The sequence below is a fragment of the Equus caballus genome, chromosome 18 (assembly GCF_041296265.1).
Source record: "Equus caballus isolate H_3958 breed thoroughbred chromosome 18, TB-T2T, whole genome shotgun sequence".
Classification (NCBI taxonomy): Eukaryota; Metazoa; Chordata; class Mammalia; order Perissodactyla; family Equidae; genus Equus; species Equus caballus.
In genome coordinates, this window is record NC_091701.1 from 48,482,360 (window position 1) to 48,508,911 (window position 26,552).

Below are 26,552 nucleotides of genomic sequence, written 5' to 3' on the forward strand. Positions count from 1 at the left end.
CATACAAATTTTCAACAACTAAAGTGATTTTAAATATACTGTATAATTAGAGCTCCTTAATAATAATTTTTACAAGAATATTATGAAAATGAGCAGAAGAGATCAAACAGGTCACTCAGGGGTAATTCTGTTTTTACCAAAATCATCTCCTCTGTAAAACTGGCCAGAAAAAAAAGTGGTCCCAAGTAGTGGCATGGCTCATGTAGACAACTGTTATTTAAATACCTGTGAGTAATTTTTACAGGGAAAGGTACCCTAATAGATTTTTTTTCATAGCAGAATTTTGCTGGTAATAATTTGACGTTTATTGCCTAAAACTGGCCCAAATTATAGTATGCCAAATACTTTATTATTTTTAAATCAAAAGGAACTGGAAATAAGCCACTGCCCATCAAACCTCTCACTGGTCCTAATTCATAAGTTATTTTTATTTTCTTTCTCACTTTTCTCCCTTTCCTGCACACACACACATTACTCAGATCTAAGCTGTCTCTTCTCTCTATAGCACATAAGTCAGAATTGGACATTATGTAAGTGCCACAAATGGGGAGAAAAAAGTTTGATGAACAGGAATAGGCAATTAATTACCAAAAGGCCACACAAACCTTTTCTTGGCCTAATTCCTGCTAAATTATTGTCAAAACAATTAGTTTCCCAGGGAAAAAGCTCTTTGCAATCATCATAATGAACCTGCTTAGCATGCTTCAAAAACACAGTCCATAAACTCGGCCCTTTGTCCACCCCAGCAAGCTCATTTAAAGTAAGAAGCTAATTAGAGCATAACTTGAATATTTTTAAATAATTATCTTTAACATAACACTTAGTGTGAGTAGTTATGCTTATATAAGAAAATCTGCAGCCTAAAAGAGCAGAAATATTAGTTAACATTTAAAGAATTTACTTTGTGCCTGTCTAAAGATTTCTTAGTTTTACTTGACAGATAAGATATTCAGTAAAGTAAAATTTTCCTTGTTTGCACTGCTAGGGGCAGTAAGATCAGAAACGCTCCTTTCTTTATCGCTTTTATCAAAGTACTACAGGCATAGAAGGCTTTTCAGCTGAGATTTTTTTTTCGTGTTTGTCATAGTGACACTGTAATGTTCACCTCCCCTACCAATTTTCTCGTTCTCCTACCACTGTTTCTTTATCTATCTGCCTAAACCTTCCCATCTTCTCTCCTTGTAGCTATTGCTAACGTCATTTACTCACCCACTGAATGGGGGCAGAGTCAATTTGTGTAATTAACAGACAACTGACAAATATCTGAGGACAAACTATTGCTGCTGGTGGTGACAAAAAGGTCAGACTGGCAAGTTTGAAGCACATCGATGCATTTGAAAGCTACAGCAGAAATTCGCAATGTGAAAACAGCAGGAAGTTAAAGTGACTAGGAATAAAATATCCAATCATCGTTAAACAGACTAGAAACAAAATGAAAATATTAAATCCTTCTTGTGAAGAGTAATGGAAGTGAGAGTTTACAATGAGACTGGGTGATCAAGCCCGTGGTTATTGTGAGTACATCACACAGGGAGGCTTCAGGGAGACCACTCTATGGCCCCACTGCCTCATGCTGCTACACTGGAATGTCTTGTTTCCTGGGAAAGAGGCACAGGCCAGGGTGTCTGGCTTTCCTTCAAGGCACTCAGCCCTCCCTTCCCCACTACCTCACTAGCTCTCTTTTAACCAAGGCTGAGTCCTTGGTCTCTCTCATTGTAGCCTGCAAAACACTGAGGGCAATATGCAAATGATCCTGAAATCTAGAGAAAGGGACCACGGACCCTTAAAGTAGCAGTTCTCAAACTTTTTGGTCTCAGGATCCCTTTACGCTCTTGATCAAGGACTCCAGAAGCTTATGTTCAGTGTACTGATTGTCTCAGAAATTAAAACTGAGAAATTTAACAACTATTTAAACATCATTTTTAATGTTAAAGTATTATTACAGTAATACAGTAAATATTGTATTTAAAAATGTAAAACATGTTTATGTAGGCTATATTGACTGTCTTAGAAATTAAAACAGAAATTTCTAAAATATTCACTTACTAATTCATTAAACATAACAATAAACCCATTACATAACATAAATAAAATATTCATGAAAAATAACCATAGTTTCCCAAAACAAAATAAAAATTTGAGAAGACTGGCATTGCTTTACATTTTTGCAAATATCTTTACTGTCTTATTTAATGGAAGATGGCTGGATTCTCAGACCTGCTTCTGCACTGTCTATTGCTTTATGTTGTTCTCCTTGAAGAACAGAAAGAAAATCCAGCCTCTCCCAAACATGTACAGTCATGCATTGCTTAATGATGGGGATAAGCTCTGAGAAACGCGTTGTCAGGTGATTTCATCGTGTGGACATCATAGAGTGTACTTACACAAACCTAGATGGTATAGCCTACTACACACCTAGGCTATATGGTGCTAATCTTATGGAGCCACCATTGTATACACGGTCCATCATTGACTGAAATGTTGTTATGTGGTGCATGACTGTAGCTGGAAAGGGGAAGAGTATTTTAATAGCCTTTTAGATAACTGTGGCTATCATTTGTTACTATGCCAAAACTTGTCAAGTGGTAGTTTCTTGAGGCTTACTTGCAATGTGGAATTGAACTTTTCATACTCTGTTAAATAAAAATCCATTGGTCTCTATCTTGTACTTTGAATGGATCTTTTACCCATGTATGATGTTTCAGTATCACTGAATTATGCAGATCTTCCAAACATTGACATATTTCATTACACAATATCAATGTTTCATTACAAAATGTCAGCAAATCATATTTATTAATATTACCTATCACCAATCTCATCAGAAAAGTCTTTAAGTTTGAGGATCTGTCAAGCTTACAGTGGCAGATATGAATTTTGGAAAACTCATTTTTGCTTGAAAGTTGAAATTTATTATTGACAACAAATGTTGTCAGTTGTTTTCCTTGAAGTGTCAGGCTCACTTGGTTCATTTTGAAAAAAATGCCTGCCAAATCCCTACCCTGAATAACCATAGTTTATTGGTTATTCTTTCAGGTGAAAATGGTATTCCATGAAAAGAAAGAAAATGGCTAGTTCAGTATACAATTGAAACAGTCTCACAATGCTTTTCTAGGAGACAACCACTGTACTCCAGTCTAGTGCAGGAGTGCTTCCCATTTCATCATACAGAGTATTACAAAGATGTGTCATCAAGTGGAGATTTGATAAACGATTCTTGCCTTATCAGGAAAATTCTTGAGTGAAACTGGCTTTTTCTTATTTTAATTTTTTACAGTGACTGGGTGAGGGCTTTGCAGAACATGATGGCTACTAGTACAGTGTGATGCTCCTGCCGTGATTTGTGCCCACACAGGCAGTTTTCACCACCATGGCTTTTACACCAATGTCAACACAATGGAAAAGGTCAAGTAATATCTCTGTATTATAATGAAAAGAGTTTTGGCATCCAGGACCCCCTAAAAGGGTCTCAAGGAATCCCAGAAATCCAAGACCCATACCTTGTGAACCTTGGCTTCAAAGGAAAATGTACACATTATCAGGAACTTCGCATGACAGTGTAACACCAGGACTGCTCTCACTCAAGTGTCGGTACTCTGATTCCTGGAAACCCCCACCTCCCACCCCTCCTGCCAGACCAGCAGACGTGGCCTGCACCCTGTGGAGGAGCTGAAGATGTGGTTGTCCAGCATCAATCACCAGGATTCTCCACCACAAACCTGGGTGCACTTTGGAACTACCCAGAAAGTTTGAAAACATACCGATGCCCGTGTCCACCCCAGAGGTTGTGACTGAATTGTTCTGGGGTATGGCCTGGGCACAGGGATTTTTTGAGCCTCCCAGGTGATATAAAGCCTAGTGCTTCTTCCCAAAGTGTGAACCTCCAAGTTTCTTTTAGAGCAATGATTCTCAGACTTTAGCCTGCATCAGAATCACCTGGAGAGCTTGTAAAAACACAGATTCCTGTGTGCTCCCCTCCCCAGAGGCTAATTCCCTAGGCTTGGGATGGGGCCCCAGAATTTACATTTTTATACAGTTTCTAGCTTCCAGGTGAAGATGACACTGTAGGTGTGGGGACCACACCTGGAGAACCACTGTTTCAGACTGGAGCAGGAGGCTCAGAGCTGCTACCTGGACCTTGAACTGACAGTTTCCTTTAAGATCTTTGTCTCATCTTTCTCTCCTGTCAACAGGGGAAGAAAGTTAATACTCTTGGGGAGTTTTTATCTCATTTCAGTGCTCTCTTTACCTGAACTTTGGGAAATGTCACATTAGTCATGCAGCCTCCAACTATGCCTAAGCTGAAAGCTTCTAAAACTAAGGCTCTTTCGTCATTAATCGCCGAAATGCTTATGAAATTGCTATCTGCAATGCATGTTATTAAACTTCCGTAACTAAAATCTATAATGCTCATGTAAATGTGTACCAATTGGATGTTAATTACATGTACTTACAATTCTATCTTCAAGGGCAAATTAAATATCTTATTTCATATTTTCACTAAGGCAATTTCAAAAATTCTACGTTGAAAGCAGCAAAACTCACTTACTTTACAAAACTGCAAGGCAGCAAATTAAAAACTGACTTAAAGAATATTTATGAAGACTTGCCTCAAGGCTTATAACAAGGACACAATAATACAGTACTGATATACCTAACCCAAGGCACATAATACTTGAGCTGAAATGCCCTCTATGCCTAAACCACTTTGTTAAAAAGTAATAAGAAAGAAGGTTTCTGATCTCGCCGCCCCTGGCTGTGCCAACCACGGAAATCATACTTCACTTATTATCTTACCGTCAAATGAAGCTAAAGATCTCATTGCACAGAGAAAAAAGTAAATGCACTTCTTTATACAACCAATATCCTTGCTCCTTGGGCCACTGTTTTTCTTATATTAGCAGATACACAAGATAAAAAGAGACACCTTTTCAAACCTGAGCCAAATATTTCTAACGGTGGTGGGAGCAGGGAGAGGAAAGAGATTGGAAAATGAGTCAGCTTCCCAGCCTTGGTTAAACCCTGGAATTACCAGCGGGTGCTTTCAAGATCCCCAAAGCCCAGGCTGCACCAACAGAAATTAAATTAGGATATTTGGTGTGAGACCTAGGCATTAGTAATTTTCTAAAGAGTCTCCACCATTCCTTGAGTAAAACTATTGTGCAGTAAGGTGAAAAACCACAGTATCAAGATTTCTCATTTACATAATTTTCAGGCACATGACAGTCTCCTCTGGAAAGTAAAGAAAGCTCTGAGATTAAAATGATAAAAGCTGAGGGGCCAGCCTGGTGGCAGAGACCCGGGGTTTGCTGGGTTGGATCTCAGGCCTGGACTTACACACTGCTCATGAAGCCATGCTGTGACGGTGTCCCACATACAAAATAGACAAAGTTTGCCACAGATGTTAGCTCAGTCACAATCTTCCTCAAGCAAAAAGGGGAAGATTGGCAACAGACGTTAGCTCAGGGCCAATCTTCCTCAAACACACACACACACACACACACACACAGACACAAGATAAAAGCTCAGAAATAAAAGGACCATGAGCACCAGTAGCTTATGAGGAAAAATGCTTCTGAAATACTTTGATCTTTTATTCTTCAATAAAATAACCAAACTGATGAATGAAGGCAAACTTATTTGAATCTCTGTGGTTTCCCCAGGTTGTTGGTGTGCTACAAAAGACGAGGCCAAAATTCAGTTCAAGTTAGCTCTGTCAAGTGGACCTCAAACTGGCTGGCAACTGATAACAAATAAACCCTCTCAGGTTTTAACTAGGGCTGGACAGAGAGTTAAGTGACAGAAATAGAAGGTTACTCCTGAGTTTGGCTTTATTTAACACCTTTAACTATCTTTTAGGAAAAAGCCATCAATTTCTATTTACTTAATACCCTATTACTACATTCTCAAGCTATAAGGGGAAGGGAAAACGTGTGTGGCTTCTCCTGTGAGACAGGCCAATATTACTCAATCTGCTTGAGCTACAAAGGAGATTTGGTCTTAACTAGCGTAAATGTATCCAGTCATCCAAAAGGTTGAATCCACAAAGAAACCGAAAATTGTAAAACTATAAGGCTGCAGGGTCCTGCCTCTAAGAATAAGTAGTTGTTGAGAGTATGGGCTGAGGTGCTAGACCAGAGTTGAAATCTCAGCTTTTGCACCCTAGGATCCTGGGCAAGTTAACCCCACAGAGCCTCTGATTCCAAAGATGTAAAATGGACCTAATGATATCATCATCTCGTGGGATCAGGAGGACTAAACGAACTGAGATGAAGATTGTACAACACCTCGTGCGCTGTCTGGCAAACAGTGGATGCACGACAAAGACTGATTCTTGTTATTTCTGCAGGCAAGGCCAAGGAATTTTAAGAGATTCTGTAAACAGAGGGCATGAAGCAGAAGTCACAATCCTAATTATTTTACAGAGATTTTAAAATGTAAAGGAAAAATAAATAATGATGGCTGAAGTTTTTCTAAATGACTTTTGTGTTATTCTGATATCTATTAGTTATGATCAAGTCCCTGTGGCAGCCACTGTGCCAGGCACTGGGCGATCCAAGACAGAAGTCTCTGCCCACTTAGAGCCTCTAGACTTATTTGAGATATGAGTAAGATTCCACACAATTTCAATATACTACAACCCTGGTGGGGGAGGATACAGGAGGAGCACCTGAGTCAGGATTGTGTGTCAGAGAAAGCTTCTTGGAGAAAGTAAAATTTAAGCAGAAAATTGGAATATGTGTAGGTAGGTGTTGGTGAGACAGAGAGGAGGCCTGGAGAAGCTGGGAGAGAAGGATATTTTAGAAAGTACATACAAAGGGTCGGCACATGAAAACAGGAGGAGACAGAGAACCAGAGAGAGAGAGAGAGAGAGAATGAATGTGAGGGGAGATAGAGGTAAGGCAGGAGACCGAAAGGGAGGTCTGATCAGGAAGGGCTTCCTTAGCTATGCACAGGGGCTTGAGTTTAAAGAACAGTGGAGAACTATTCGAGTATTGGAGCATTTTGGAATTAAGGAAGAATTACTCCTGCTCTAGCTTCAGTGTGGTAAACAGAACTGGAGGCTGGAAAATTGTAGCCAGGAAGATCAGTTTCAGAAGATACAAGAGGATCTCACTAGTGTGCTGGAAATGGGGATGAAGAGAAGAGGACAGAATCAAGAAAGAGAATCCAGGGAACTAACAAATTGCTCAAGGCAGGAGATGAGGGGGAGTTCCACATCATTCCTACTGTCTCTCTGGAGACAGTATGGTAGGTGCTTTTACAAAACCTTCTGAGGAGTAGGAAAGGGCCAGGGCTGCTGTTCCTGTTTCCTAAGCAAGCAAGTTTAGAACTGGGAATAAGCCAGTATGAAAGTTTTAATCTCTTATCTTTTCTTTTTGCATATTCAAAATTAGGAAAATGCTCTTGAGGTGATATGTTGTAACTTCTTTTTTATGGTATAAAAAAAATGAATAGAGAAACATTAACATTGGCTTGAAATACTGACACAGGGTGCCATTTTCTCATCAATATATTCTCATATAAATGGAATATATTTATAAAGATGTAGGTTAATTAGAAACTTAACAGAGATGACAGAAGAGTCCCAAGCCAGAAGATGAATTTTCCAATTTGTTAATTTATCACTCTATGACTGAATAAAACGTTCTGTTATCAAAACAAAATGAATGTCTTCAGATAAATTGTTTTTGTGAAAATCTCTGTGTTTTTCTTTTATCATACGGCCTAGCCATCTGAAATTGAATGAGAAGCAAAACCCAGAAAGTTAATTAGCACGAGGCTAACATTTACTGTAACTAATCATTTAGCGTTTTTGGCCATACACATTTTCCATTAAATTTTTACAAGAAATAAAAAAGACAGATCATCAATATATGTTGTGCACAGCAAAGTTTTGGTCATCTTGATTGTAAATTGCTTGCAGCATTCTGACTTGCATTTGCAAAGATTAATTTATAATTTTAAAATGAGTCACTTAATGTACTGTTTGCTAAAACTTTCAAGAAAATAGTCACTTTCAACTGTCTGGACTTCTCTCCATTTCCGGCCATGATCACCATCTCTTGGTTTCACAATGACCTCAAAATGCTCAGTATTCTGTATATCTGTGGCCACCCTAGTTCTTAAATTTAAAATCCACTAGTGCAGAAGAACTGCTGGAACATCTCCCCTCCACGGGAATCTGTTACTGTGATTTGAAATGCGGAGTTAAAATGTTACGTCCTTGTTCACCAGCCTTCAGTGAGTAGTTCTACAATTGCTTCCAATTACCTAAACCATTTCTGCAACAATCAGCCTCAATTTTTAAAAGTTAGAGCCACTTGGCTTTCGCTTCAGGAAAGCTTTATTAAGAGTGTTGCTTGGAAGTCAGGTTAATTTTGTCTATATGGTCGAGTTGCCATACAAACTAGAAACAAAATGGTACAGGCTTCAAGATTTCTCAAATGGCCACTCTTAGTTAAAGACGTGATGGTAAAAGAACAAGTTATGTTCATGGAAGAGGAAATTTCCGTTTGCGATCAGAAAATGTTCCCAAATGTTGAAGCGGCAAATGATGAACGCAAAAATGGATCCCAAAAGAAAATAACAACAAAATTACAGAGTAGCTTATTAAAACTATATTATTATTCCTTGCTGGCACAGCATGCAAAATATGTACCTTCTTTCTATAACTTTTCACTTACCAACTTAAATGTCAATGTTTTTAAAGCTTTGGGATCATCTACAATCTTCTGTAAATTAGCAGCCACTGTAAAATACAAACATGGAGAAAAAGTGTCCAAATTATTTCCAATAACACTGGATTTTCACATCAATGATTTAGAAAATTTGACTAATGATGCTATAAGCTGCAAAATCATTTCTTTCACGGATATTACAATGTCCATATAAATGACCAAATTACTCTCATACCAACAATTTCTACAACAACTTATGTCTTAAGCACATCTGAATTAATCACTACGCGTTGAATCCCACATTTCAGAAAATATAACGAGAAGTTACTTTCTCATGGAAAGTAGAAATGATAGCAGCCCCCAGTGTTTCTACCACTTGGTTTCTCTCAACACTCATTACTAAGAAATTTATCAGCCAGGAGAGGGCAGTACAAAACAAAGAGGAGAGGTATTGCAAAGAACGGTTTCTCTGGCAAAAAGAGGTCAGCACATTTGAACTCCTGTCCTATAAATTCACTCAATTCTCTGCACCCATTTTTATCACAGCAACAAAATACAGTGGATAACCTCTACAACTCGGGCATATGTTCTATGCTTTCAGAGCACAATGATCTGTCAAACCAGTGAAGTGCCACAGTGAGCAATACCCAAGTCAGCTGAACAGGGTCGAGGACTAGAGGCTGTCACTTTGGAGCTCAATTGTGAAGACATGTTTTCTGTATTAGCCAGATTCATCAGGGACTGAAGGATCATCTCCTTGGTGCCATGACATATTTGATGCTCTAGTAGAGAAGTCGGCTCTCCCTGCTTACTGCTTTGGCTTAGGGTACTGTTTATTAACAGAATTATCAAAAGGTGATGATGGAAGTTTAAAACCTTGCTCTTTCCATCCCCAAACCTAAAGTACAAAGTACTGAAAGTCAAGTAAGTGCTCTCGATCAGGGAAGGAGAAGTTATCACTATTGAAGAAATTAGGGGAGACAGTCCATTCATCATTTTTATTTTTCATGAGGAAAACTGCTGCTTCAGTAATTAGGTATCTGAAAAGTTATCTGAATATTTTAAGATTAAAAAAAAACTAAGATAAAATAGTAAACATAAGTCTTCGGAGAAAAGTGTTTCAAGTGGAAAGTTTGTGAGTAGAGAGTAGAAAGAAATCTGTGCCAATTTTATATTTCCCTAAGGTTGACTGAAAACAACCTAGATACATGGATTTTCTGCAGATTACTTTATTTCATTGAATCCATCAGCTGCAGAGGAGAAAAAAAGTGAAAATTATATACTCAGTATGGCCTATTTCTCTTTATAAACCATAATTACAGGCATCATTTTATCTTCATCTGTTGCCCTCTTAATACTTCCATTCTGAGCAAACTGCAAAGTTGCATTTATGGTAACACCCTTCTCTCCCTTCATCTTTTTCTGCTCTTTCTTTTGCACATAGAAGCAAACTTACACATCCATCACTTACATCCTGGGCCACCAACTCAGCCTGGTTATCACTGCCAACTTCTTTTGGCCTCCGTAACAGTTTCCTGAACATATTTCAGATATTAAAATCATCTAGTAATCTGTGCAGGAAACATTGGCTCATGGAGTAAAAAGCTCTGTTAGAATATTCTGTCCACCAAAGCCAGTATTTACTGTCAGGGCATTCTGACTACATGCAAATTGCTGCAAGTGAACACAGCCACCATTTTCTTAAAACATAGAAGTGTTCTGATAGTTCCTCTGATTTGGGTTTATTTCATGAGTGGCCATAAAGTCTGCCCACAAATTTCAGTCCTTTCATTAGAGACTCTCAGTTCATGCGGATGATTTATTGCCTTGTTCTGGGTCATCTATTTCCAGGCTGCTCTCTAATGCTCAGCCAAAAGCAGAGCTCTGTCCTACACTAATTCACAGCCCTCTCTCTGGAGTACACACATATGTGCTAGGGCCAATTTCCAAGGAACACGGCTAAGCAAGTTGTAGACTGAAGGGCAAGACTGAGCTGCTAGCATCTTAAACAATCATCCCAGAAATCTCGCTCCCCAATTGTGAATCCTACACCTCAGGGACATTAGAAATTCAAATTCTGTCTTCAGCTCAAAGCAAAAATAGCAAAACTGGCCACTTACCTGATTACTTATCCCAGCTGCTAGGCTTATTTTCAATTTAGTTGATTCTAATTTGTTGTAAAGTGGTATAAAATACCACCATTTAACTGACATCACACAAAATTCAGGGTGATGCTAATTTCTCTTCCAGTATCAATGCTCATTAAAAAGATGGGTGTCACTGTTTTCTCCCTTCTCCTGACTGTGCACCTGGATTTCAAAAATAAAAATGCTCCTTACCTGGAACGTGAGCTGAGAAGGAAGGGCTGGGTAGGGCTGCTTGTTACTATAGAACTTCTCAAGTATGTGCTGTTAACAGCGAACTTCATGTTTTAAGGTACTCTAGTTTCCAAAAGCTATGGGGTTTCCGAAGCCTGCTTAGTCAGTGGCCATCAACTCATTTCCAATCCCTCCCGCTTTCCCAAATAAAATTCATTTGCCTGATTTCTCATTTCTGATGCAGATTCTAGTAAAGTTATCTTCCTTGAGCTCGCCCCTACTCTCCTTCCCAGCCCACTATCTTCAGTCATGTGTGCTTTCTTTCTCTCTTGGCCGCACAGGACACATACTCCCTGAGGCCCCCAAGATGGTGGCCCCCTTGCCCTACTTCCGGGGCTACACGATACCTTTGTGTGAGCAATCTATTTCTTGCTATTTTTGTGTCCCTGTGTCACACTTTTCAGCTTAAATCCCTGTCAGGGCTAAAAGTTTCTATTGGTTCTTGTGGATAACATTCAGCCTAAGGTACGGTAAGTGCTTTATGAAGACATAATAATATCATTAACAACCACGTGAAAAAGATGCCAAGCTCAATGCCACCCTGAATCTAAACAGAGAAGGAAAGAAGATTGTCCTGGGGGTAATCTGTCAGAGGCAAGGCAGCAGAGCCAACATTTCTTTGGCAATCTAAGTTGGGCAGTCTCCAGACACGGTTTTCTCTATAAACTCCTTGCACTACTCAAATTCTCCACGTTTTGACAGTTAAAAGAGTAACCGTTATATAACGACTATTTACAGTCTGTGTTTATATTCCGAGTGATTAGTCGAAAGATATACTTTTCTCCCCGGATACCAGCATATTTCACAACAATCTCACATGGTACCGATGTTCTGCTGGCGGTGAGTTAATTTATTTAATTCGAGCTATTCCCAACAAAAGCTGTGGAGAAAAGCACACGAAGTCTGAAAGAGACTGCAGAGACTGTGGCTTTCTTTCCCCTAGAAAGAAATTCTGAGATAGGACAGAAGCGTAGACTTGGGTTACCCAACAAGATGATGATGGTACAATATTGTTTCCTCCACAGACACGCCCTGAGCAGCTGCTCTGTACACTGCATTGAGGCACACAGGCAGCATGAGATTGCAAAGAAAGAGAGGGATGGGTGCCAAAAGAGAATCCAAGCTCTAAATAAGGAGAAGAGGAGATGGTACGAGGGAGGGTTTCTTACGGATACTGCTATAACACTAATGCAAAATTATGGCTCATTAACAATTCAGTTTGGGACAAAATAGAAGCGATTTGCCCTATTATTTTCCCTAAATCTCTGGGCTCCCATCTTCATGAGATGAGCGTCGCATAGTGTGGAAGAGCCTGAGGCAGAGTTCCTGGGTTCAAATTCTGCCTCCTGCTTAGAGCTGTGTGGCCCATGAACTCGAGCAAGTTTACTTAGACTCTTTGTGTTTGAGTCTACGCATCTATAAAATGCGGACACTAATAGTGCCTACCTGATAGGGCTGTTTTGAGGACTGAGTTAATACACATAAAGTGCTTAGACTAGCACTTGATTATACCAAGTGCATAACAAACATTAGCTGATTATCTCTACCCTGGACAACTGCATATCTTACGGGGTTTCCTTGCCTTCAGTCTTAACTGCTCATGTGTTCTCTTTCTCACACTCACCAGACTTACTTGGAGAATCTAAGTCATAAATTGGAATGTACGGCCTCCTTAGGTGACACCGTTTAACTGTTCACATCAATGTCGGGAAAAAGCCCAAGTTTCCATTGTGTTCCATGAGACCCTCCATGGTCATGTCTAACTGACCTCTCCAGTTTATTTCGTGCCGTTTCCTAGCCTGGAGTTTCCCAGGAAGAGCTCCAAAACCACCCCCCTCCTCTAGATCTCTACCACTACTCTTACCATTGTGTGTTGTATAATCCATTACAGATCTGACTTCCCCACTAGATTCAAACTCTTTGATAACCCAGAGAAAATCTTATTCATCACTGCAAAAGGTTCGTCTTTGAAAATATATCCATATATACAGAGACTGACAACTTCTCACCACCTCCACTGCTACTACCCAAGTATGGCTGCCATCACCTCCCCTCTAGACTTGTATAATAGCCTGTTGTCTCCCTGTTTCCATCCTAGTTCCTTAGTGGCCTAGCCTCCACCCAGCAGTCAGACGATCCTTCTCTGTTACTTCTCTATCCAAACCTTCTGATAGCTTTCCAGCTCAGAGTAAAAGCCACAGTCTCTACACTGGTCTACAAAACCCACTTGATCAAGCCTCCTGCTCTGTCTCTGACTCATCCCTCACCATTTTTTCTTGCTGCCCCTGCTCTGCCCACAACAGCCTTCATGCTGATCCTTGAGCATTGAAAGCAGGCAGCCCCTTGAGACCCTCTGTACCTGCCATTCCCACTGCCGGAAACACTCCTCCTCCCTGACTGCCTCCCTCCCTTCCTTCCAGTTACTGCTCAAATGTCCCTGGCTACTCTATTAACACCCCTACTTTACTGCCTGACTCAATTTCTTTATCCAGGACTTTTCTTTTTCATAGCACTTATGAGCACCAGGCATACTATATATTCATCAACTATTTTCGGGTGTGGCCCTTCACTTACTGCCACACACCCAGAACACAAGCTCCAGCGAGCGCAGGAACTATGTCTGTCTTGTTCACTGCTATGCTGTTCCTAGTGCCACCATATGGTGAGTGTCATTTCAGAGGGTTCCAAGACTCTAAAAACCCCAGGTTAAGACCCTCTTAGAGAAGAATTATTCATATCTTAGAAGAATTTATATAAATGTCTCCTAAGCAATAATTTCATTTGTTTTCCAAAAATAAATAAACTCTTGGCTCATCTCAAATGAAGACTGTAGGTATCTTTGGCAACCATGGCTTTAAAGATTAGCCATTTTTCTCCTTTTTTTAATTGGGATATAACTGACACATAACACACTATGTTAGTTTCACGTGTAACATATTGATTCGATATACATATATATTATGAAATGATCACCACAGTAAGTCTAGTTAACATCCATTACCCAGATGCTGGGCCCTGGCGTGTAGCCATACTGAGTCCACAGAAGCCCTTTAAGAACTGTTTCTTAGTTTGCTATAGCCTTGTGGATGCAAGCCCTGTAGGCTTTCAAAGCTAGATGTTTTGGGGGCTCGCCTCTCTGGTGCAAGTCTTTAAAGTTGGAGTGCCAGATGTGGGGTTCAAATCCTTCGCTCTTCAGGGAGAGCTCGGAGTTGTGAGTTCCCTCCCAACTGGGGTCACTGTGCCAGGCATGGGGATTATGGTGAGATTATGTGTCAGCCTCTTCTACCTGTTTTGTTGTGCGTTTTTCTCTCGTTCACTTTATGTGTAGGAATTGCTCAGCTAGTTTTTGGGTATCTTCCAGAGGAAACTATTCCATATGTAGCTGTAGACTTGGTGTGTCTATGGGAGGAGGTGAGTTCAGGATCTTCCTACGTTGCCATCTTGAATGGAACCCAGGATTTATCTTGACAATTTATTACTCTCATCAGTCAGTTATATATCTAATCCATCAGTAATTTCCAACAGTTTTGCCTTTACTTTATATTTGAAATTGTTTACATTTCTTCATCTCTACTACCTCCACCCCATTTCATCTACAAAGAATCAGCAAGATTGGCCATTTTTCATCCAGTTTTTTCAGAGATAAGTGTCTAGGTTACTCCCCAGGTAACTAGCCAGGCTAGTAGAGGTGGGAGCACAGACAAGGGGAATCTACAGTGCATAGTAGAGGATGGAGATGATGAACAACAGTGTGGGCTAAAAGTCATACTACTAACCTTCCCTCTTATAGCTCTCTCCCAGGAAAAGAGACTAAGCACTCCTAGAGAAACTATGCTCAGGTGGATCCAAGAAGTGCAAGGGGTGGACTGTAGTGGATACTGTGGTGTACAGCCCAGATCTTCTCCTTCAGGAATGAGAAAACTGTCCTCCCATCTGCTGGGGTTATTGGTGGCTGATGACTCTCAGCTTCATTCCTCTTTGGGAACTCCCCTTGGCCAAAGAAAGCTGTCTCACCTAAGGTCAGATCCATTCTCCAAAGGCAGCCGGCAGCCTGCAGCCAATGACCAGCCATGAGAGTAGAAAGGCTCCATTGCCTCAGAGTAGGACAATACTAAGGGTTATTTTGGATCTGAAGCTCCCTGTGTGATTAGCTGAAGCCTTTGCTATGGTTGAGTGGCAGTTTAACTCCTCCATCTGCCAAGTTCTACTCCCTTTACTCCCTCACGATTGTTGGTGTGTCCCTAAAAAACTACCTGCAAGCAAATCTATGCCTCTGAGTCGTTTTCCTGTGAAACCTTAAGACTATCCATGGATGGACATGGTATAATCAGCTTAGAAGGCATTTCCATGATCAAATTTATAAGACAGTGTAAATGATAAATAAAATATTAGAGGAAAAGGGGAAATTAGCATATTATTTATAATTTTTCTTTGCATTTCACTCAGAATTAGAATTCTGGATGGTGAGAAAAAGCAGTAGTTAGAAGAGATTTTAGGAATGTTACAGGTACTATAACCAAGCAGCCTTTGAGACCAAAATGTCAAACAGACTTGAGTATTAGTATTATTTACATATAGCAAAAAAGGATTATGGGAAATAAAAGAAATAGAAATACACTTGCCATTCTCAAGGTTTGGGTAAGTTCCAGTTTATTAGTATTATCTTGGTGTAATGGGGAAGTCTGAAGCAGTTTGGAATAGCTAAACTGGCAGGTATCGAATCTGCCCTTTAAAGTATAATCATAAAACTGATATTTTGATCCTGAATTTCCTTTACTGTGTTTAAGGTAGAGTTTTATGAACTGGACTGCAGTGTGGTAATGGAAGTGTCCAATAATCATTATGTTATTATTGCTCATTTTGAAAACAATGAAATGGTATAATCAATGAAACTGTAGCCTCATTTACTGGTGGAGATAACATACCAGTACATTTATAGTTTAATGCCTCTTTAGAATGAGGATGAAAAAAGTAAAAAAATAAAAATACTATATGAAGAATGGCTACACTTTGAAGTCATGCTGGTTAAGAATATCCAACGTTCATCTGAGATGAAGGTAAGAATTAATTTATTTGCTTTGGAAAAACAAAGAGGATTACTGCTTGGGAGACATAGCTGTTGAAAAGTGCTTTGGTTCTTCAAAAAATATAAAGAATTTGGGGGCTGTCCCCGTGGCTGAGCAGTTAAGTTTGCGCACTCCACTGCGACGGCCCGGGGTTTCACCAATTCGGATCCTGGGCGCGGACATGGCACCTCTCATCAGGCCACGTTGAGAAGGCATCCCACATGCCACAACTAGAAGGATCTGCAACTAAGATTTACAACTATGTACCGGGGGGATTTGGGGAGATAAAGCAGAAAAAAAAAAAAGATTGGCAACAGTTGTTAGCTCAGGTGCCAATCTTAAAAAAGAAAGAAAGAAAGAAAGAAAAATATATAAAGAATTCTATAGGTGTCTTAACCAGGGATTTTAGTCTTGGAACCCTCTAAATTGTAGGCAAAACTTGTGCGCACATTTCTAGGAAGAGGGTGTGTATTTTTTACCAGATTCTCAATGGGGACATATCCTTTATAATCTTAATAATCACTCCCAATGCTTACTAACATCTCCTCTTACACTAATATAAGCAGCTTACAGTTGGGACCTTTTGTTTACTTTTATAACAGCCTTACTTAAGAATAACTAACATAAAATAAACTGTATATATTTAGAGTGTACAACTTGATGAGTTTTGACATATGTATACACCAGTGAAATCATCACCACAAGTGAGACAATGAACATATGCATCACATCCATAAATGTCCTCACACCCTTTGTAATTCCCCCCTTCCCCTCCCTGCTCCTCTTTCTATTCTCTCCAGAAAACCACTGATCTGTTTTCTGTCACTATAGATTAGTTTCCATTTTCTAAAATCTTATACAAGTGGAATCATATAGGATGTGCTCATTTTGTCTGGCTTTTCTCACACATTGTAATTATTTTGAAATCCGTCCATGTTGTAGCATGCCTCAATAATTCATTCCTTTTTATTGCTAAGTAGTATACCATTGTATGGATATACCACAGTTTGTTTATATAGTCACCTCTCACTGGACATTTGGGTTGTTTCCAGGTTTTGCTGTTACAAATAAAGCTGTTATCAACATTTATGCACAAGTCTCTGTATAGATATACATTTTCCTTTCACTTGGATAGATACCCAGGAGTAGAATGGCTGGATCATATGGTAGATGTCTGTTTAACTTTTAAAGAAATTGCCAAGATGTTTTCTAGGGTGATTGTACCACTTTTATATTCCCACCAGCAGTGTATGAGAGTTCCAGTTTCTTATACACTTGCCAACACTTAGTATGATCAGTTGTTTTAATTTTAGCCTTTCTAATTAATGTGTAGTGGTATCTCGTTGCAGTTTTAATTTGCATTTCCCTAAAAGAGCATCTTTCCATGTGCATATTTAGTGGAGTCTTTTTACCACCATTTTCTGACAATGAAAATATTAAGGGTTTCTACAAACGCAAGTGCAGTTTTTCTGGGTTAAGTAAGCTGTTAAGGAACCACAGGCATTTTTTATCCAAGAGGTAAGGTGTTCAGAGAGCGCCTATCAGATCTTCGTCTCCTTCACCCAGTAAATGAATAAAACATATACATATATATAGCAGACAGAGCTCAAGTAGCATTAGCCCACATCTTGGAAAATCTCCTAGAGCTTCCTGCATAGTTCAGAAACCTTAACTCTCTTCCACTAGGAATTTTTAAATGTGTAGGTCATAAGTTTGAGTAGAATTAAACAAAGAAGAGAAGAAAATGATCATATCATAGAATGGAGAAGCGAACAGACATAGGAAATCCATCCAACTTTGATTTCTAGAGGCACAAAGAAAAGTCTTTCCAGGTCTTTGCTGTCTACAGCAATAAGGTCTCATTTAATTGTGCTAGATTTCAAGAGAAGAGTCTTACACCCAGGAGCACATTCTGGAAATAGTAAAAAGAGTATATGTATGTAAGGCATCAAGGCAAAACATACTCTGCGATTCTGATGACAATCTCACAACCATTGTTGAGGGAAGACATATGCAGCAAGTACTACAAATTAAGGCAACAGAGCGACTGCTCTCCAAATACTCTACGTCTAAGTCTAAAAACAATTGTGTCTCCTTCAATGTGTATAATCACTGGATTAAAAACAAAACACTTACAGAAATAATCTTTAAGCTGTCTTTACAACCTTGCCAAATCATATGAATTTTAAAAATGTTCTAATTAGTCAGAGGAAATATGCCAAAGGGAAATGAAACACTTAACTTCACAGGATCAACTTTTTCTTATTGTCACTCTTGCTTTACCTTGATCTGTTTTATAAAGAGGTTTTTTTTACTAGTCACATATTAATAGGACACACACAGCTTGAGATTTAACCTAGTGGCTTCTGGACTAGGAAAAGCTTTGGAAAAGTTAAAATTAATGAGACAGTGAACCCGCTGATATGAGAAACAGTACTTAAATCATGGGCCAATGCAGCCAACTGAGGCAGAGCCACCTGGCATAAGCAGTGGAGGAAACTGAAGGACTCTGAATCTGGCACGTGGTGGCAGTCTTCCAGACAGAAGCATTTCTCACACATGTGGCCAGCCCACGCGGATGGGGAGAGAGCTGGGCTTTTGTTAATATTATATGGGCCTGCCCCAGAGAAGGACATCTATTTTATCTCCATTTCTGGAGTTATTTCTTTTCTTAATTTGTGGATATTCCAAAGCATTTAAAGAAAGGATTTACCAGTCAGTGAAAGGTATAGAACAAGGTTGAATAATTCACTTCCTTAAGAAATCAAATCAATTTAAGGGTTGACTGGAACTTCACTCTAGGTTAGCACACAGCCTAAAAAATAAGGGACTTGAAATCTAATCCTGCTCACAATATTTAATGTGAGACTTTGGAAAATCACCTTCCCCAGTGCCTTGGACCAGTGAAACTCAAAGTAGCCAGTTGCCAACAAGTTTACCGGTCCACACGAGGTATGGAGTGCTCACCAGAATGTAACTCAACCATTGCTTCCTTCAGTGAGAAAGTCTTCCTACGAAAAAAAAAGTCAGTTGAAGTAGACAATGTGGTTAATAATGTAGCTGGCTGACACTGCAGCACAAGCCAGTGTGTAGGTCACTCTTCAAGTAGCACTACTTTGACTGTTCCCAAAATAATATTAACCTGTCCCTCCTTCCTCCACCATCCTGATGGATTGGTTTGGACCAGGGATAGGAAAACTGGTTGAGTGGGTTATATAGTACCTCTAACAATAAGGTAAAATATTTAAATGGAACTTTTTGCAGACTTCACAATCCGTGGCAGAAGAAGAGACGAAGAGAGAAACTAACATAGGAATGTGAAAAAGCGCTTATGGAACACAAAAACTAAACACTTCATAAAGAAGCTGCTTGTCTCATTCCATTTAACATTTGTCCCGTATTTTCGATTTTTTTAACAAATCATTGTTGACTGTTGCATGAAAATAAGCTGAGTTTGGCCGGACTTTTACTTTGTACCTGCAGATTTGATCTTATCTAGTAAAGCTTGGGATATAATCACACAGAACAAAGGTCTCACTTGAACACATGGTTAAATCTGAAAGGCCATCTCCATAACCTTCTCCCCTACCCCCTCTCCCATTCCCCTTTCCTGATGCAAAGTAACTCCACTTCCTCTTTAAAGGGCAGCATGGGAAACTTGCTGATAACATAAAGGGAGCCGGCCAGGGACAGCTAACTGCTCTGGTTAGGGTGGTGGTGGGAGAGAGATTCAATGCCGATGCCATTGCCAGAAACTGAGGTACCAGCTAGTTGAGCTGAGGTCCGTTGGGCAGCCCACAAAACACAGAAGTCTGTCAAACCACCAGTTGGTAGAGCCACTGGGCAATCAGAGGTTGGTGCACATAAAATATGCGCAGAAATTAAAGGCTGACTGGTCCCGCGACAGAGCACAGAGATGATAGTTTAAACGTTCTTGTTAGAGTGGTTCTGAGATTTGTTGTTTGAAATCAGACTATAACTATTTATTTTCTCATTTAGTAATCCTCTTCTATTTGCATGAAACCCTTTGGATACTAATAAGCTTTTAAAAAGCACATGTTTAATAAAAAGTTAAGTACTAAATTTGTTTCTCCAGAAATCCATGTAAACCACAAAATGTCCATATTTACTATCCGCCCTGGGGTCTGTAGGTATATCACTGACTCCCAAGAACACTGGGAGACACAAGTTGGCTGAAGAACCATCAGGATCTCCTCTAAGAGGCGCAGTTACTTTCAAAAGGTTGTTCCTGAAGAAAATGACTTAACAGGCGCAGCTGTAGAAGGTATGTTTACTTATCACCCTGGAGGGACGCCCTTTCAGCCTTTATGCTCAGAACTGTCCTGGTTTGCATGACAAATTGATATGGTCACCCTACTTAGAAGGCAGCCAGCCTGGGGATCCCTGAAAGGAGACTCCGTCTGTCACCTCTAGTTCCCCAGTCAGTACCCAACTATGAGCCTGGCACCCATTAGGTACTAAATTAATTAACAAATGAAGGATCTGCGAGTAGCACCTGGTTGCCAAGAACAGGAAGTATTTTTTCAGAAGCTGATCTTTTCCCCCAACAAAAACGAAGATAAGTATAGCTGATCAGGGCGAAGTTATAAAAGCTTGTTTTTTCAGCTCTCCAGCTTCCACTTTACATGGCCCAACCCATCCCACAGAAGTGGGACCACTTTATTAGATGCTTAAAAACCTCTTCCCCCTCTCCAACTAGCAAAGGCCAAAGCAGCATGAAGACAGAGACAAGGTCTGTTTAGCTGATTACGTACACCAATACCCAGGACAGGGTCTGGCTCACAGAAGTGCACATCAAAAATTATGCAATGAATGAATGAATAAATGAAAACAATCTAGCAGTATGTTTTCTCAAAGATAATATGTTAATTTTTCGAGGCATGTGCAATTAAATTTGAACCTTGATCTCTCACTATGGATAGAAGGATGGATTTCATGGAAAAGAAATTTAAGGCAATTACAAACTAGTAGAGATGGAATTATTCTCGTTTATTGTGGAGCAAAGGAGTAAAGCCTCTCTTTGTCCCTAAAATTTGACTAAACCTATAAGGAATTCAGGCATCCAGGTGTCCTTCTGATAACAGTACAGTGACCTTGAGACAGCCTCACCCCTCACTTCTGCACTAGGTCTCCCAGATACTGGAAGCTGGGGATGTGGCACTTACTCTTATAAGATTATCTCTTCTACTCTGACAACATGCCCTGGGTCTTCTGTCCCTAAATTATAATGTGCGATTTGGGCTATGTTCCCTACCTTCTTGTGCCTGCTCCCATCCCAACTTGAAAATCCAAAGCTTCCTGGATCCTAAGTTTTGCTGTTTCCAACCCTGCAGAGTCTCAAGGAGAATGGGCAGTAGTACTTATTCAAAGATGCTTCAGATGTGTATTTTATTATGAGAAAGTAGCTCTTGAGCAGACCACAGAGCACTCAGCCCCTCTGTGTTGTGCGCCAAAGGTTGGGGATGGAGTGTTGAGAAGTTATGTACAAGACAATTCAAGCTGTTGCCTAGGAAGATCCATGACTTTTTATTTTTTTAAAGAAGATGTGGTGTTCCCATATGTGTACTAAGATCATCCAGTTATTAAACAAATTCTTACAAAGTATGTACCATAAACTGGTGTTCCTGCTAGATGTCGGGGAGATACAAACATAAGTACCGCAAACTTTGCCTGATGTGGTGTGTGGGCAGCTTCATAAACAAATGATTGCAACATAATCCCGTGAGTGCTGGTGGTGGGGCAGGAATAAAGTGCAAGGACAGCACAGAGGCAAATCGCCTGGAGGGTTCTGGGTAGGAGTCCAGGAAGAAGTGATACTTAATCTACGTCTTGAAAGAAGAGTAAGAGTTTGCCAGGTGAATGGGAGCATTCCAGGTGGTGGAAGAGCAAGTCTGAGAGCTGTAATGAAGGGGGTCAGCACACTGGAGCGAGACTGGAGCTGAGGGATTATGGGAGAGAGACAGGGGAGGAAGCTGGCAGAGGCCAGTCATCTAGGCATCGTCCACCAAGGAGCATGGACTTTATCCTGTAGGAAAAGGGTTTAAATACCACACCAGTTAATAAAGACGTAAAGTATACATACTGAAAAATATTATCATTGCTTACGAACATTTGGAGAAAGAAATCTCAAATTTTGGTTTGGCTTTGTAAAAGTAAAACTATTTTAACAGTCATGTGATGTGCTCATTATAATTGAACATATCACTAAATATCTCAACTTTTTTATATGTTTTAAAACGAAAAGCCTTATAAATGTACAGCCAGTGTTCATATTTGCTGTCCAGGTAAAATGACGTTCTCACATAGAACGTGAAAAAACACTAATAAAGTACATTGCCTGGATTAAGATAACTTAACTTAAAGTAGGCATTAAAATACCTGAATACCTTTAGTATTCTCATGTAGGCAGGTCTCCCTCATATATTCTAAGATGCCTGCGTGCATGGGGTATGTGTTTCAATGCAACTAACCTTATGTAGAGGAGCTTTTTTCCCAGGATGATTCATTAATTGAGAAATCACTGTCTCTCACTATATTAGTTGCCCTAATTAAACAGATAAGAAACCCCCTATCAGGGAATTCATTTCTCTTTCCTGATATTGTTCTCTTACCACCAGGGTAATGGAGAAGGAAGAGCTATTATTGCAAAAAAGACAAAACAACACTGGGGGAAAAAACCATCTTTAGTGGAAGAACTTCTGAATTGATTTTTTGTTTGTACATTTGTTTCACCATATGCTGTATGCATAAAGTTAGCAGGGGAAAAGCAGCTTATGGTATGTCCTGATGTTAGAAGGGACATCCAGGGGTTGCTGACTCCAGCATGTTTTCTCTAGGCAGGACTGTCTGTACATCACTTAAAATCAAGAGGATGTTGTTTATCCTACATTTGAGACTGTCTAGAGAAGGAAGTTACAATCTCCTTCATTAACCCATTTCCACAGCACACGGGTTATATCTTTATTACCAGGTAGTGCATCTTAATGAAACTACCAGCCTTATCGAACTCTTGGTGGATACGTGACGTTAATTTAGGGGGAAAAGAAGTTATCTAAATAGCAAAAATAGCCTCAAAGACTCCACATATGCATTACTAGTATTATTAATAATAAATATTAACTTACATGCTTCAGAGTTTTAAGACATTCATTCAGCACCTACTACAAGTCATAACAAGGTATTTTCAGGAAATAAATATCCTAAAAACTCAATAGATTCAAAACAACCTTGTTTTTGAACCTTACAGCAATCTAAGACTCACAGTTGTAATGAGCTTGCGCTTGTATCTTACTCATTAAACAAAACGCAGTATTTGGGGAATGAAGGAAATACCGAGGATGCCAAATACTTAGATCACAGAGTCCGTAGTCACAGCCTTTTTTATCCCCCTAATATTTTTCTAGATTGGAAATCACTAGTTATAGGTGTTTGGCCAGCACGGTCAGCTTGAACAATAAACTGATTTATTAGAAATTCCAACCTCGTTTGGGGTGGGGAAAGCAGAGACAGTCTTGAATGTATGCTTCAGGAATACTGCCCTTAATGCCAAACACAGTCAAGATAATGATCAGAAAGATATTCTTGTTGCCATTATCAGAAATTATTTGAAAAAATGGCAGGGGAAATAAGAGCTAGCAGTGAGGATGTGCTGGATCTCGAAAGATTGGTGGGAAACTCAGTCTTATGCTTAAAAATAGCAACCCAAAGCAACCCGGGGAACAACAACTGTAATTTTTACTTTGGTCCTTGCAATGATATTGGAATTTATGAACTAGAAGATTACCAAACTTTCAAAAATGTTATGTATTTAGAAAGGGGTCAGTTATCACAAGTTCCTCGCAAGTACATGGAACATAATAAAACTATTTGAATTTCAGATTTCCATTCCCTCCCTAATAGATAAAGAGAGAGGGTACAATTTGCTGTCTTTCAGCCTTTGATACCTCAGCACAACAAATGGATTTAGACTTTTTACGACAGGTAGCAGGTAAAAAATAAGTGGAATAGATGTCACATTGATTTGGGGAATTAAAAAACAGAAGGAGACAAACAAAACACCTCTGGCAAGGGAATAGACAAGAAAGGAACACTGTGAGGTCCTTCTGAGGCACAGATAGTTTGCTATCCATGTAAATAAAGCTGTTGATTATCTCAGGGAACAGAGCCATTTGTAGGAGGATGTGGAGAAAGGATTCACACCGTGTGCAGTAATGAGGTCGAGGACTAAGAAGAGTCACAAGCAATCAAAATACAGAAGAAGAGCCAGAAAAGAGATGCTGACTCCGGGATGATCATCAATAATGCACTAAGGAATAAAAATCAGAAGAATGTTTGACAGCAGTGAAAAGGGCAAACAAGACTATGGGCTGTATGTGTAGCCTCAGAGAGAACAAGTCAGTCCTGCTTATTCCGTTGCTATTTAAGGCAGCAAGATCTCATTAACTCCGGGCAGATCTGGCTTTTTCTACCCATTGGAAGAAATCGAATGAACAGCTGTGAGTTGCAACTAAAGTCAATTCCTGGTTCAAAAGACGGGGCACAAGTGAAGACAAAGCAGTTCCCAGCCCCATGGTAGTTCCGCTAAAAACTTACACTCTCCCTTCCCTTTCCCCTTCCCCAGGCTTATCATAATCCTATACTTTTAGGGTGTTAAGAAGAGGATTAACAGATAGATTAGCCAACTGTGAGAAGAACAAGGAGGTACAGACTGCAGTCTTTTTCAACTCTGTGATAATATCACTCCTCTTCACAGAAACCTTGATGGCAGCAGAGGTAACTATGGCCAGGCTACAGAGTATTTATGAGAAAAATAAAAATATGTTAATCCGTAGAAAAAAATAAATAATATTCCTCTTTTTTATTGATGTATTTTGTTCATGGCTGTCCAGTCATTTAATAAAACAGATCATTAAGGAGATGATCCCTCAAATTCTAATCAGACCCTAGGACTGGCACGGGAGAGGGGGGACCCCAGCTGCCTGAGAGCCTGATGTTTTCACAATCAAAGACCATTCTGTACTAAGCCACCCAGGGACTAGTGAAACCTCCAAAAAACCCCAAATAATCATGTCTCTCTGTGTTGCTTTTAGTGAGATTTTAATTGCATTGACTGGTAATGACCACTGGTTGAGCAAGTCCCTGAGTTGACAGTCTCTCATTTTGCCTTTGAGGAATTCTGCAAACTGGAATAATTAAACAGTTAGTTCTGAATAAATAAGATGATTATTAATGATTAATGATAACATAATTACTGAGACTTACCATGCTTATCAGAGCACGATACATACATGCTCTGTATGTATCAACTTGTGATCCTTACAGCTACCATATGAGGTTGGAACTAGCATTTGCCCCATTTTACAGAGCAAAGTGAGGTATACAGACGAAGCCCCTTCCCAAGGTCACACAGCTAGGGAGGATCTGAACGCAGGCAGGCTTTGCTCTCCAGAGCCTTTATAGATAACACACTGCGTGTGGCCTCTCAGAGATCTACCTTCTCAAAACAGATTGTTACTGTTTTAAGGCAGGTACTCAAAATAAAAATCAGGACTTAAGAGGCACCATTGGTGCCCCTTATGTATGGGGTCCTCTCCCCTACATCAAAGAGCAGGCGCCAAGGTGGCTTCCATCTTATCTAAAAGCTAACTTTGCCCCTGGAAAGCAGTCACGAGGCTTATATGAAGGTCCCCTTGGGGACCTGAAGAGTGAACCAAGGGAGGACATGAAACACACATCAAAAGGCCCTCCATGTTCTCCAGCATGACCATTTTAGAAAGAATTGGGGATAATACTTCCCAACATAAAATACCATCATCTTTTTGATCTTAGTGCCTTTCAGCCAAGATTTTTCAAACACCTCAATACTCAAAAACTTGACAGCTGGCCCCAGTTAAAGCTGTAGAAAAGCAAAGCTACTTTGAGGATTATTTTGTTGTTCATGGTTCTACGTCTTTTCTCCTGTTTTAAGAAAAAAAACAAACATTTTTTCCGTTGGTGAAGTCTTCATATTTTTAACAGAAGGAAACAGAAGTGTTGCTGGAATAGAAGATGGTGACAGCTGATTTATTTTACAATTAAATGACAATTTTAGAAATTCGTACATAAAATTCCTAAGAGATGATGAGCATGTTTAAAACCACCTAAAAAACTATGGTATATGGGTGTATTTAGAAAAATGCCTCTTGCAGGCAAAAGGGGGTAAGAAGACGGGCAGCTTAACTGCTTGCTGATGGTTTTATGCTTCGTGTGAAGGCCAGCCACAGTGATAAATAGGGAGCACTCAATGACCTATGGCCTAACCAAGAGCAGTACTGAAGACGCCATCGTCAGACAAGTGCTCTGTCTCCACAGACCCAGGGGGAGCAGCACTCCCAGCTGTTACTTTTCTTCCTCAAAACTGACATCTG

The 26,552-nt window shown here is 39.8% G+C and overlaps 1 protein-coding gene across 5 annotated transcripts in view; it reads right to left on the reverse strand.

Annotated features, from left to right (window-relative positions):
- The window catches only part of STK39 (serine/threonine kinase 39), a 277,088-nt gene that overhangs the window by 1,849 nt on the left and 248,687 nt on the right, over window positions 1-26,552 (reverse strand). For all 5 annotated transcript variants that reach the window (XM_023623086.2, XM_023623085.2, XM_070241166.1 and 2 more), the window contains exon 17: window positions 8,688-8,752. In XM_023623086.2, the coding sequence (XP_023478854.2) occupies window positions 8,688-8,752 (65 nt within the window). The remainder of the gene's footprint in view (window positions 1-8,687; window positions 8,753-26,552) is intronic.